Source organism: Fundulus heteroclitus, chromosome 5 (genome assembly GCF_011125445.2).
Source record: "Fundulus heteroclitus isolate FHET01 chromosome 5, MU-UCD_Fhet_4.1, whole genome shotgun sequence".
NCBI classification, from domain to species: Eukaryota; Metazoa; Chordata; class Actinopteri; order Cyprinodontiformes; family Fundulidae; genus Fundulus; species Fundulus heteroclitus.
This window is the reverse complement of record NC_046365.1, coordinates 13,196,731-13,209,614: the sequence shown is the minus strand read 5'-3', so window position 1 is coordinate 13,209,614 and position 12,884 is coordinate 13,196,731. Positions and strand designations below refer to the sequence as shown.

Below are 12,884 nucleotides of genomic sequence, written 5' to 3'. Positions count from 1 at the left end.
CTACTGGTCCCTGCCCACCTGTTAAAGTGATGGCAGCGGATAAGACTTGTTGAAAGTGATGCAGAAATGTCATCAGTACCAAGTGAGAAACACCGCTGTTAAGAGTTGACAAAGATAAACCCCCATTCAGAGGCGTTCAACAGTGCAATGTATGGAAGGAATGTGCACTCCTCTCGCATTTCTCTCCTCAGATTTACACGCTTGAGCTTGTCCAACCCGGGCAGCAGTGCAGGAAGACAGCTAGCAAGAGGAATGATTGATGCCTTCAGAAAAAAGTGATGCTATGATTGAGCGATCAGCAGAACAGAGCAGCAATTGATGGAAGGGGCAAATCACATGAGAAGTATATGAGGGGAGGCTATAGCTGAAAATCACAAAGGACTGTTAGATGCCAGATTGACATATTATCTGCTGGTAAGATTTTTTTTTTCATGTTTTTGGGCCTAAAATGGGATTGAGACAGAGAAAAGGGGAGGAGGCTGCTTTTCACTTTAAGCTATTGGGTCACAGGGTTTGTGGCAGATCAGGTCAAAGATGTGGCTAAAGTAAAAAAAAAAAAAAAAAAAAGAATCAGGTTTGGCGAAGAATGTCCAGGATGACGTGCTCCAACGCACACTAACACATTAATCCACACAAATTGCCTCAGTCACACATTTAAGCCCTGTCATTTTCTATTAATCTTTTCTGTTAATTACATTGCAATGCGAGAAGCAAACAGGAAAAGGATATGATGTCAGTCTCCATGAGTTTGTGGTGACGGAGTGGTCTGGCACCGTGTCCAGCGGTGGTCATTTTAGCTGTGGTGTGTGTCTACAGTTTGTGTGTGCTTTGGACGCTCTTCTAGACCAAGACTGCAATAAATTTGGCCGTAGTGCTGAGCTAGTTTTAAAAATTGCACGCAGACAAGCGTGCACAGAAACACACAACCTAAATGTCATAGTCGGTGTGTAGGTGTTGGAGCGGGGGTTATTGACTCGTAGAGACGGAGACAGCAGAGAGCCGCAAGTGAACACACGGCTATCGGAATACGATTAATACTGTCTGCCTGATGGATTAGACTCATTACCCATGGAGCAGGGCGAAAAGAGGGCGATGGAGAGGGGAGAGGATGTAGGAGAGAAAGAGCAAAAATGGGTGAGACACAAAAAAGCGAAAGTGAGGAAAGAAAAGAGCTCCGAGGGAAAACAGGAAAGAGGTTAAATGTGCCTGAGACGAGTCAGTGGTGGGTAAGAGGTAATCTGAGATGAAATTCTTCTATTCATTTGCTCTTTGCTTTAAATACAAACTCTGCACTGCCACAGCACCAAGGAACAAAATTGCAAACCTGCAGTCTGAGGCAGCAGAAAGTACAAATGCATTAAATTTGGATTATACTACACCACCATGGATATGTTTTCTGCAAAGGACATCAGCAGTCAGCATCCTTGTTTCTTGGATTTGGTGCCTAGAACTAACTTTTATATCCATAGGACATTTTTACATCGCATAAAAAATTGGACAAACCGACCCATCCCCCAGTGTGATTGCCTCCCATTTTAGATATAATCTGTCATCTGTCACATCCAAAGAGTCCTTTCTGATTGTGATTTTTGGCACCATACGTTGTGATGCTCTAATTTAAAGTTAATTGTATTCTCAACAGATTCTTCCACCTGAGTTCTGAATCCTCAGTGTTTCTGAAAATTTTCAGCCTGCTACCCCCAAAATAATACTGCCAGAGACTGGCGACCACCTTTTGGCAGGTGGGATCTTTTTTTTTTTTTTTTTCTTGTATGAGAAGAGAGTCATATTATTGTAAAGTTATGAGAATTTAGTAGTGTTTTTATAAGAACTCTGACAGAAACGTTCAGCCTTCTCCCTGCGTTAAAATGAGGAATGTCAAGCATCTTGTAAAGTTTTGCTTTGGTGTCAATTTCACAAATGAGGAAATACTAAATCTTTTTAGCACATCAGCCACAAATCATCTTGTGTCCCCCCCCAAGAGGTGTCTCGGGACCTCCCGGGGGGTCCCGAGACACCTCCCACTTTGGGAACCCCTACCCTATAGTCAACACAAGCTTATTCTGTGCTTCTCTGAAGAATAACAGTGTCACGCCGGCATGGCCTGCATGTACTGAGCCTGCGTAAATATTTGGATTACCTCAGTCAGTGCACCTATTTATCCTGGCCTTTAAATTATATTTTATTGTTTAAAAAGCTGGTGTGTATTTCAGTTTTGCATTGGTCACCTGCAATTTCATATTTAGCTTTCTGCTTTGCGAACAACAAGCATTGTCCTTTACCTAAACAATAATTTTCAATGAGTAACCGAGCATCACAGGTGCACAGTTTAGCTAAGTTTTCTGTTGAGGCAGCATTAAATCTAAGGACCGTCATTAGATGGTCTCAATGACCAAGTGCTGCTGAAATGTCCTCATATGCAATTACTGTATTACTGCAGACCACTGTCAGTTTTCCCTCTGTGTGGTGTTTATGCATATGTAGCTTTGTACAGCAGATGTATTTCTCACTTATATATAATTATGTGTGTAAACATTTCGGATGATGTCATAGCCTCAGGTCACTGACTAATCTGTTCCTGGGGTGGGCAGCAGTGTAGCCAGCCTAGCTTTTGCACAGACACACACACAGAGAAAAAGAAAAGCGTCAAATCTGTTTCCTTTCAGCTGTGTTATGTTACCAGGGAGGCATGGGCCAGTCAACGGTATGAAGGTTTTAATAAGTACAGCTTTAAAACCACAACATGTTTCTTTCGAACCGCTTCTTTGATTTCTAAGATGCCAGAGAAGGTGATGGGAGTTTTCTCCAGCTGCTTGGAGCATTGGGTGACACAGTGCTGCCCCTCCACCACATATTGCTGCAGCAGTCAGAAGGCTGTAGGAAGTCAACAACGTTGTTCTTCTGTTTGCAGAAAAGATCCATTCAGCTTTTTCAGCATATTTTCCGTCATTAAAAACACAGTGGCAAATACAGTCATAGTCAATAAATTAGAATATGTGTTCTAATGGGGCTCGTTTGTTAGATTAAAAGTACCACTTTTCATTAAGCTCATATTTGTCTTAAAAACTCATTATTTTTATCGGTATTGATGTAATATTCTAATCTCGAAGGTCGTGTTTCATAAGGGCTTTAAAACATCAGTCTGTGAGTAATGAATCTTTATGATGTTAACTGGGTTACTGAAACAAATTGACTTCGAGATATTCTAATTTATTGAATATGACTGTACTTCACAAGTCAGACGTTGCAAAATAACTTACAATTGCACAGCTGACAAGGTGTTTTAACTAAAAACCGTGACATCAAGTGACGGAGTTGGGTTGAAATCTTTGGGGTTGACAACATGATCGATCCACCTGACCAGCTTGGAAGACGGCACATTTTTTTTTGCTTTTCAGGTCTCGTAGTGCTTTGGAAATTATCCCAGTGACCTCAAGACGAAATATAGAGGCGACTGTGTTTTTTCAGCAATAGCCCCTTTCTCGGCAGTCGATAGACGTCATATTGCCGAGACTTAAAAAAGTGAAAGAAAGCCTCAGAAGACTTGAAGGGGGACATCAATTTGCAACAACTTCAGCTGGAAGGGTTCATATCCTGCCCATTATGAGTGGATATTAGTCTTTCACACTTTCACAAGATACAACGTTAAAGTTAGTTATTTTCTTCCTCAGCTGAACGACGTTCTAGTCATTAAGAAAAGCCGCATTCATGCTGCGGAATGACACGCCGTTAGTTCCAGGCAATTTAAATTTAACTTTCCTCTTTTTAACCAAAGATCAAATAAATGACTTCTTCAAAACACAAACACTTCAGAAAGCTGCAGCACTTTGTAATGTGACAAACTCAGGATCCCCCCCCCCCCCCCCCCCCCCGCACAAACACACAGACGTATCTTTCATGTTGCATTGGGCCACCAGACGCTCATACGCTCAGGGGACATCCACTCTGTCAAGCCAAAATGTCCCCTAGGTGTCCACCCTGGTCCGGTTACCCTGGCAACCGTGTTACCTGGCATTTAAAGTATGTGTGCGAGGCGTGATGTTGAATAAGGGAAACAGACAATGAGATGGGGCGAGAGGCAGAGGGAGGGAGACTGCAGATCTGTCATTCACAGGGCAAAGTCAATATTAGTTTAGAGGAGAGCGGCCGAAGTAAACGCCGGAGAAGGCGAGGGTGTCTGTGCCTGGAGGGAAACCAGGATAACAGGAATAGAAAAAAACAGCTAAGTCATATTTTTATCATGATGGTAAATCCTGTGAGCAGTAACCTCCCAGGACCTGAGTGCACTCGTGTTAAATCCGTGGAAGTCAAGTCTCGGCGCCGCACAAACACACGGTTGTGTGCCCTGACATTCCCAGGTGCCAGTCCTGTGTGTTCAGTCCTCCACATTGTCTTCAGGAAGCCTCTCTTCCTCCCTCGTCTTTCTTTGGGAGTCTTTCTGCTTCTAATTGCTCACAGAAGTGTGATCTTTGGGGGTCTACTAATGGCACCGCAGCCTGAATTAGCGGCCCGGATTCACACACTATAACACGCGCGCACAAACGAGAGCTCACCGCTGCACTATCATCCCGCGGCTCTCGCCGTGGCTCTCTGCTCACTTCGTCACCATCCGTCTTATCTTCTATGTACCTTTTTTTTTTTCTTTTCCTCACTCGGGACCGCATGTTCCTCACTCTCCATATTCCGTTTCCCTTTTCCGCTCCCTCCAGCTCCGTCGTACACATTTGTGTACTTAATAGGATTAAGTTCTCCGAAAGGGATTAAAACAAGATGATTAGTTTACTGCTCTGCCAGCTCGTACCAAGCCAAACATGCACTCGCACTTCCGCGGGAGCCCGCAGTTTGGCCGACCTGGGAAGAATCTCGTGGCGGTAATTCCCATACAAAAGAGATTCAGAAACTGTACAACAGTGAGCAGCAGTGTGTGTGTGTGTGTGTGTGTGTGTGTGTGTGTGTGTGTGTGTGTGTGTGTGTGTGTCCAGGGTGAGAGTGAAAGAGCAGGGTGAAGGGACGAGGGGTGCATGTGTGAGAATTGAGTGCAGCTCTTTCATGGCCAGGTCTTCTTAGACACGGAGGGTGTCAAAAGCCCCTCTCACACTAAAAAAGGACTCTTTAGAAAATCAGCGCTAAGCTCTTAACACTGGAGACCTGACTCTATCAGGCACACACATACACACACTCACACTCACATCTTTGGCCACCAGAGGTGAGAAAAACCCAGAAAGGAGGAGGGTGGGAGGACATGTGGAAAACTTAACCACACACGTTTAAAACTACCCCGAGATAGCTGTTTGTTGACTGTTTTAAAGACACGTTTGTGCATGAACCCCCTTTAAATAAGAGCAAGCTACGTGTAGCGGTGCGCCAACATCTGGTCAGAGTGGACAAGATGAGCGCGCGTAATCTGTTTAACCTCGGTCCTCGTTTTGCTTTGATCGGCCGTCCCTCGCTTTCACCTCAGCTGTGTAAACTCTGACTTTCTCTGATTCCAGGCAAGAAAAAGTGAAAACGGTTCAAACTGAATCAAATCACTGTAGTCCAAAGTGATTTTTACTCTCAGGGGAATGTCTTGTAAAAGTATTTACACACCTTGAACTTGGCCACGTTTTGTCATGTTACAACTTCAAAACTGAATGTGATTTTTCTGCCTAATAAACACAGAGCAGTTCATAAATGTGAAGGGGAAGGATCTGAAACCATTAAAGCTCATTTGTTTGGTTCTGTTCTGCTGCTTTTAAAAGTCTCAAAATTAATTATATCTGTTAGTTGAGACAAAAGACAAGATTTTTATTCAAAACTGGACAGAAATATCATCACTGACAGTAAGTTTTGTACATGATTAGTGTGTGCCACGGCGTGCCTAAGTGTGCATCTGTAAACCTGTATTATCCCACCTCCCATGGTCAGCATGGGCTGTCAGCTGCCTTTGTATTTCATATAAAAACATTTTGCGGTGTTTTTCTGGACAAAGACTTGTGTGATTCTCCACTTTCAGATAGTTTTTAACTTAATTTAACTTGAACCGATGTAGTTCCTGTGTGGCTCCAATACCTTTTTGGCCCCTTTGAAAAACAGAGTCATACTTTCTGGGCTCAGCTGGAGCCTCTTTTAATGAAGCTAACCTCCTAGCTGAGGCGCAGCGGCAGAGGTGAGGGGTTAAATCCTGGGGAAGTCCAAAAACAAACCTATTTTGGGAGGGAGAAAAAAAAATGGGATGTGGATGAAAAGGAAGAGGTTAAAGGAGAGGAAGTTATAGAAGAAAAGGGGAAGACAGCGGTGGGTTGAACATTTTAACAAGATAAAACAGAATCGGGTTTCTCAGTAGAGATTGAAAATCCTCCCTTAAGTCCATGAGAAGTCAATTTCCTAGTTGGGGCGAAACCTGGTATTCGCTTTCCGCCTGTGGTGGTCTTAGTGATGAAAGGGGTTTAAGGTGGCCTTCTGCAGTTCATCAGGAAGTGAATACACTGCCATTCAGAAGATTGGTTTTATGCACATAAATGTGTGTTGGCTTAGAGATGTGATGTTTCTCTGATTTTCAGAGACTATTGCTACAGCAGAAATCGAGATGAGACATCACACAGCCGTTCACAGTTCTGCCCTTTCGTAACATGGGAAACTTTCTGCTGTGTTAGACGATGGTTTACGATATGCCATTAAAAGGAGGCAGACAAATGAAATCCATATGGTCTGAGGGACAGCTTCAGCGCGGGCATGTCTGTTGTTGTTTGTTGCATCGCGTGTTGACAGTGTCCGTAAATATAAAACCTGACCACACATAACCTTTTAACAAGAAGTGTTACGTTTCATGTATGTCAGTTAATGGAGCGATTAAAAAAAAAACAAAAAAAAAAACAGAATCATCTCTTTGCCCTTTTGGTTTGTCTGTTAAGAAAAGATTCAGAGGATCCAAAAAATATCCTAAATCTAAAATGTATTATTATATCCAAAAAGAACAGAAGAAAGGCTTGATTCGCTGTTTAGACTTTCCTTTTGGGACTTCCAAAAGCATGATTCAGCTTGCCAGAGGGCAGTGATATTTATCATTGCTACTTTGTGACAGTCAACAGCCGTGAACTGTGTGTTTCAAAGTGAAGAAATCTGCTCGTAAAGAGAGCCTCCTCCACTAAGGCTTTAACGCAACTAAAAATATGCTGTTAAGCTGTCACCTTAACTCCTGTGACGAAAACTTACTTATCAGGGAGCAAGTTGTATAGGCTACATGTAGCGTTGTGTGTGGTAAGCTTGTGGTTTGTGTTTATTTAGTTTTGGGGTGACAGTGGTAGAGTGACTGCTTTCTTGTTCAGTGTAACCTCCATATGATTCAGAACAGCCTCAACATGTGTTCATGTATTCATGCCTAATATTAGTTAACAGCTGCGCCCAAAACTTTTTGAGAGCGCCTCTGCGTTAACGTCGATCTGGAAGTTAAACTTTGCACCCGCCTCATTTCAGGATGTCTTAAATTTTATGTGTAACCAACCTCTAGTTTGCCACATTTAGGAGGGGCTGCTTTTAAAATTCAAGCACAAGTGGAGTTTCTGGTTTTCAGCAACTGATGGGAGAGAAACAGGAAGTGCTGCTTTGTATTGAAATACAAAAATCTGAAACTCTTCACACCATTTTAATGCATAGTCATTTTCAATAAATCTATTATAATTTATTTCAGTAATTTAATTCACTAATGGAAACATGTTATACAGATTAACACAGACTTATGATGTTTTAACGTCTTTATTATCTTCAAAAAACAGTTTTTAAAATTAGAATATTGCCCAAGCAACATTTTTCATGCAGAAATGGAGGCTTAATCAAAAGTATGTGTAATATTGGGTTAAAGGTTTTTTTTTTTTCAAAAGCTACTTTTATTCTGACAAGCAAGATTCTCAGATATGCATCTTCTTATTCATTGAATATGACTGTATGTAGATATGATTCAGTTTTCAAGTGATAGTGCATTAACGTCTCCTTTGTCTTAGCTGTACTAACTTGCATAAGACTGCAAGATTCGACACAGCAGCAAAGGTTTTCAGAGAAACTTTGCTTACGTTGCTTTTATTTTTGTCCACATGTCTCAGCTTTTAATCAAAACTCACCTTCCACAGTTTTTGACTCTATGAAAAGCGTTCGGTTTCCCCTTGAAAGAATGACCCCAGAGAACAAGGAAAAACTATTTAGGGTTCTGGGGGCTTTTTGACCTTCATATATTTTTTTTCTTCTTCTTCATTCTTAGCACAAAATTGCCACTTCAAAGAAAGTTTGTAGCAGCAGGTGGAGACAGGAGGAGGCAGACTGACCGTACCTGCAGCGCTGATCATATGGTCACAGTGTTAGGAATGTGAGGAATGTGGCTGGGCATTAGCTGGTAGCTGGTTGCTATTGTTTGAGGCCACAGGCGAGGTCAAGAGCCGGAAGGTCAGTGGTGAAAGGTTAGGTAGTCTGTCAGGAGATGGCTGAATAATATCAGAGAGACACACAATCAACATTTCTTATTCCTCATGTCTGAATTTAATCTGGACAGAAGTTCTATAACTTGATTTTGTTTTGTAGTGACATTCTGTAATACACCGCAGTGTGATGGTGGCCCTCAACCCAGTTTCCCTCAATGACAAACCCAAATAACATTTCTCATATGGCTGTTTGAAACATGGGGCTGGCAGTGTCATGCTGTGGGCTTGTCTTCAGTGTTTATTGGGAAGACAGGTGAGGCTTAAAGCAGAGCAATCCTGGAAGCATATCTATAAGAGGCTGGAAAAGACTCATCTTCCTGCTAGATGACATAAGCTGTTGGACTGGCCCAGTCAAAGTCCAGACCTTAATTGAACTGACAATATGCAGCAGAAAAGTCTTTCTCGGTCCAATCTGACTAATATTGAGTTATTTTTCAAAGAGGAATGGGTAGAAATTCCTTAACTGATTGACTTTTTTTTTAATCTTGACTTTGTTTGCTGGCTTCTAAAATATATGCACTACTGGAAATACAATATGCTGAAGTTGGTGAGTCTAGCTTGACAAGATGAACACTTTTGCAAGTCACTGTACATGGCACAATAAACCACAGTTGTTTTAGTCTGCAGGAGGCCTGCTTGTATGTGTATTTTAGCAAGTGTGTGTGTGTGTGTGTGTGTGTGTGTGTGTGTGTGTGTGTGTGTGTGTGTGTGTGTGTGTGTGTGTGTGTGTGTGTGTGTGTGTGTGTGTGTGTGTTCTGAGTCATGCGGGCTGCAGCTTAGTTAAAAGAGGCTGAAAATTAAATCTCTGTAAACCCCAACGCTCCCAGTCACACACACCCACATCCATCACTTACTTCTTAAAAGCAGGGGTCGGGAAACTGTGGCGAAGATTAGTGATCGGACAAGAAGCAAAAAAAAAAAAAAAAAAAGAGAGAAAACTACGAGGGAAGCAGAGGGCGGCAGTGCCCCCTTCAGGAGAGTTAAAGCCAGATCTACCTGCCTCTTGGACGTTAAAAGTGCACAGTTGAGTAGCAGCTGGCTGTAGAGACATGGACACTGGGAGATAAACAGAGACAGATGAGGGTAGTTTGTGAAGTGAGGGGTCCTTGCGGAACGACCTCAATTTTGCCAATGATCTGTCTGGCTCTGAAGTTCCCCTGCTGCATTTTGGTGATTACATCAAGTACTTGTTCTTCAAAGCAAGTGGCTCTGTGACAGCTTGACTTAGCTTGCCTGCCAAATCATTTCACTGTACCCCCCTCTCCCTCCCTCCCCCATCCCATCTCTTTGTCTTTGTCCAGTGACCTGAGCGAAAACCAGATCCAGGGGATTCCAAGGAAAGCCTTCCGGGGAGCTGTGGAAATCAAGAACCTGTAAGTGGCACTCCACTACCACCATCATACTGTATGGCCCATGCATCTGTGCGTCCACATCTGCAACTTGCTCCTTACCGTGTCTGCTAATGTGCACAGCGCTCACTCGGCAGTGCATCAATATTTCATTGTGTTAAATGTCATGTGCCTCCTGCTTGCCGTATCGACTGGCACCCACTGCTCGTCAGCAGCTGTGCTGGTGTGTGTTGCCTCGCTGGCATTTTGCTGTTTTCTGTCTTTGTTTTGCCTCACTCACAGTCATAATCATTTTTTTTTTTCACTAAATGCACAGCGGCGCTTCTATAAACATTGATTCATCCACCAATTCACTACTTCCTGTGATTTTTTTTTTTTTTTGCATCGGCCAATCAGATAAAAAAAAAATGTTCAAATGTCGTGCAATTATTGTAAAAGGACAGGGAATTATGTGTGTGTGCGTCAGAATACGGTTGACAGCGCATGATTTAAAGTGCCCGTGTCGTAATTAAATTGTTTCATCAAAGCTTATGGGAGCAAAGATGGAGAGTCAAAGTGAGGCAAAGTCTAATACGTACCAACTAAATGTCATATATAATGTGGGTGGGATTAAGGAAAAAATACATTAAAACCAGCAAGAGCCCAGGAGACAGGAGGAGAAGACAGAAAGTCTGTCGGAGTTTAGATGTTTTTATTCGTACAGGCAGACATCTCTGTCGTGGAAACATGTGTGCCTGGTCCACTTCCCTTTGGACTCTTTGTCTTATCTGCCTTTGTGTATTTTCAGACAGTTGGACTACAACGACATTAGTTGCATTGAAGATGGAGCCTTCAGAGCATTGCGTGACCTGGAAGTGCTGTGAGTACCGGTTTGTTCAGTCGCCTCGCTTTCTTACTTTTTCTTGTTGTTTCTTGTTCGTCTTTGCATCTTTGCGAAAAGCGGCAAAGATTTGGGTGTATAAGCAGCTCTAGTGACACCGAGATAGAGAACATTAATGTTCCTGTTGACCTTTTAAATACTGCAGAGGCTCTGCAGCCGCTGGCAAAGGACAATTTCATATTGTTTCAGCTGTGGCATTACTGCCCCTATGAGTGTAAAGAACTTAGCCTTTTTTTCTGAGTTTCAAGGCAAAGGTTGCTACATTTAGAGGGACCAGTTTTGATTTGTCAAACACTTTCTATTTGTCTCTGTCTTCTGAAGTCTTATTATGTGTGACACACAGCAAAAACGTGGCTATTGTTCAAAGGGGAGCTGCTGGTCAAGACCACTTCAAATGATTGCATGTATGAAACCAGAAGTTAAAGGAAGAAGAGCTGAGTTAGCACTCATTGCCCAGTGATGTATGCTTGATTCTATTACTTAGTTTTTCACTAATTAAATTAGTCTTTTTTGGCAGAGCCGATGTGATTGAAATAGAGGTAGGGCTAATACTGCGAGGTCTGAGAACTCCACTTAAACGGGAGGCTTTGAAAAGATCCATGCGAAAATGTGCTTTATTGTGAGGATTTTGCAATTTCACTGTTGTCTAGATTGCGTGAACGTGAGCGTAGTGTGCATTCTGCTCCTGTCTCTTCAGCACTCTGAACAACAACAACATCAGCCGGCTGTCTGTGGCCAGTTTTAACCACATGCCGAAGCTCAGGACCTTGTAAGTGGCCCAGGCTTAGTATTTGATGCACATCACCATCCAGAAGGAGGAGACTCCTTTCATCTGTGCACATTTAAATTATTTTTTTACTCTCTCCTCCTCCTCTCTGCTCCTGTCTCCTCCCATCATATCTGTTGTTTCTACTCTCTCCATCCGTGCGTCCCCTACGATCATCAAACACGTCCCACCCCCTCCCCTCCCCTCCGCTCCGCTCTTCCTCTCCCGTCTGCCTCACCTCTGCCCAGCCGCCTTCACTCCAACAACCTGCTGTGCGACTGCCATGTAGCCTGGTTGTCCGAGTGGCTACGACAGCGCCCCCGCCTGGGCCTCTACACGCAGTGCATGGCCCCTCCGCACTTGCGGGGGCACAATGTGGCCGAGGTGCAGAAGAAGGAGTTTGTGTGCACAGGTAGGTTGACCTTACTGCATTGGCGTCTGCTTCTTTGACCTCTTGATTCTTCTTTCTCTTTTACACCAGAAAACCTTTTGTTTCGTCTTGTTTGCTTCCCCCTCACTGTGTTTTTGCTCATGCCTGTCAAGATGCAGAAGAAGGTAAGCCTTCCCCCTGCTTTGCATGGCTTCGCTTGAAAGCCACGATTGAAAGTGACATCCTGGAAAGACAAGGTCACCTATAGAGGCAAAAAATGTTTCCTGAACGTGCAGCAATTTGTTCCCCACTGAATTATTCCTTCTTTTACGTCTTTGTGCCTTTTGAAATTATGGGGCATAATGATCTATATTCCATGGATAACACCGGCTCCTTCTTTCCGTGTAGGTCACCAGTCGTCGTCATCTTCCTCATGCAGTGTGCTACAGTGCCCAGAGTCCTGCACCTGCAGCAACAACATTGTGGACTGCAGAGGAAAGGGCCTGACAGAAATACCCACCAACCTGCCTGAAACCATTACTGAGATGTAAGACATGCAGATAAAAAAGTGGACACACATCTGCCTCTCTCCGCGCGCGCACACACTGCACTCATTCAGACACGCTAGGCGCAGTGATATTTCTCCTGCTCTTTCACTGGGCGTCCCTCGATATCCCTGTGTTGTGTTCTACCACCTTTCGTTCACCGCTGCGGTTTGTCTTCGTTGGGTGAAATAAAAGCATGCATCTGTGAAATGAGAAAGCCTGGCCATGCAGTGCATTCCTGCTTAAGGAAAGAGCAAGAGGAAAGAAAGAAAGAAAGAAAGAAAGAAAGAAAGAAAGAAAGAAAGAAAGAAAGAAAGAAAGAAAGAAAGAAGCAGCAAAAAAAAGAACTTTGAGATTTAAACAAAGAATATTGCTACCTGGGAATGAGAGAGGGTGACCATGAAGAGCCTGCGCATTACTACAAGTGCCAAAAAGAAATATTGTTTGAAAATTCTCTCTTATAATTGTTTTGTTAGGCGGAGGTAATTAATGATGTTTCCAAACTAATGTGAGCTATCAAAGAC

At 43.1% G+C, this 12,884-nt stretch overlaps 1 protein-coding gene across 18 annotated transcripts in view; it reads left to right on the top strand.

The window, feature by feature from the left end:
• Positions 1 to 12,884, top strand: part of slit2 (slit homolog 2 (Drosophila)) — a 146,086-nt gene that overhangs the window by 90,035 nt on the left and 43,167 nt on the right. For 12 of the 18 annotated variants that reach the window (XM_036136949.1, XM_036136945.1, XM_036136941.1 and 9 more), the window contains exons 5-10: positions 9,752 to 9,823; positions 10,587 to 10,658; positions 11,377 to 11,448; positions 11,694 to 11,857; positions 11,989 to 12,000; positions 12,224 to 12,362. In XM_036136949.1, the coding sequence (XP_035992842.1) occupies positions 9,752 to 9,823; positions 10,587 to 10,658; positions 11,377 to 11,448; positions 11,694 to 11,857; positions 11,989 to 12,000; positions 12,224 to 12,362 (531 nt within the window). The remainder of the gene's footprint in view (positions 1 to 9,751; positions 9,824 to 10,586; positions 10,659 to 11,376; positions 11,449 to 11,693; positions 11,858 to 11,988; positions 12,001 to 12,223; positions 12,363 to 12,884) is intronic. The other 6 variants (XM_036136947.1, XM_036136955.1, XM_036136943.1 and 3 more) reach the window with 1 other exon arrangement.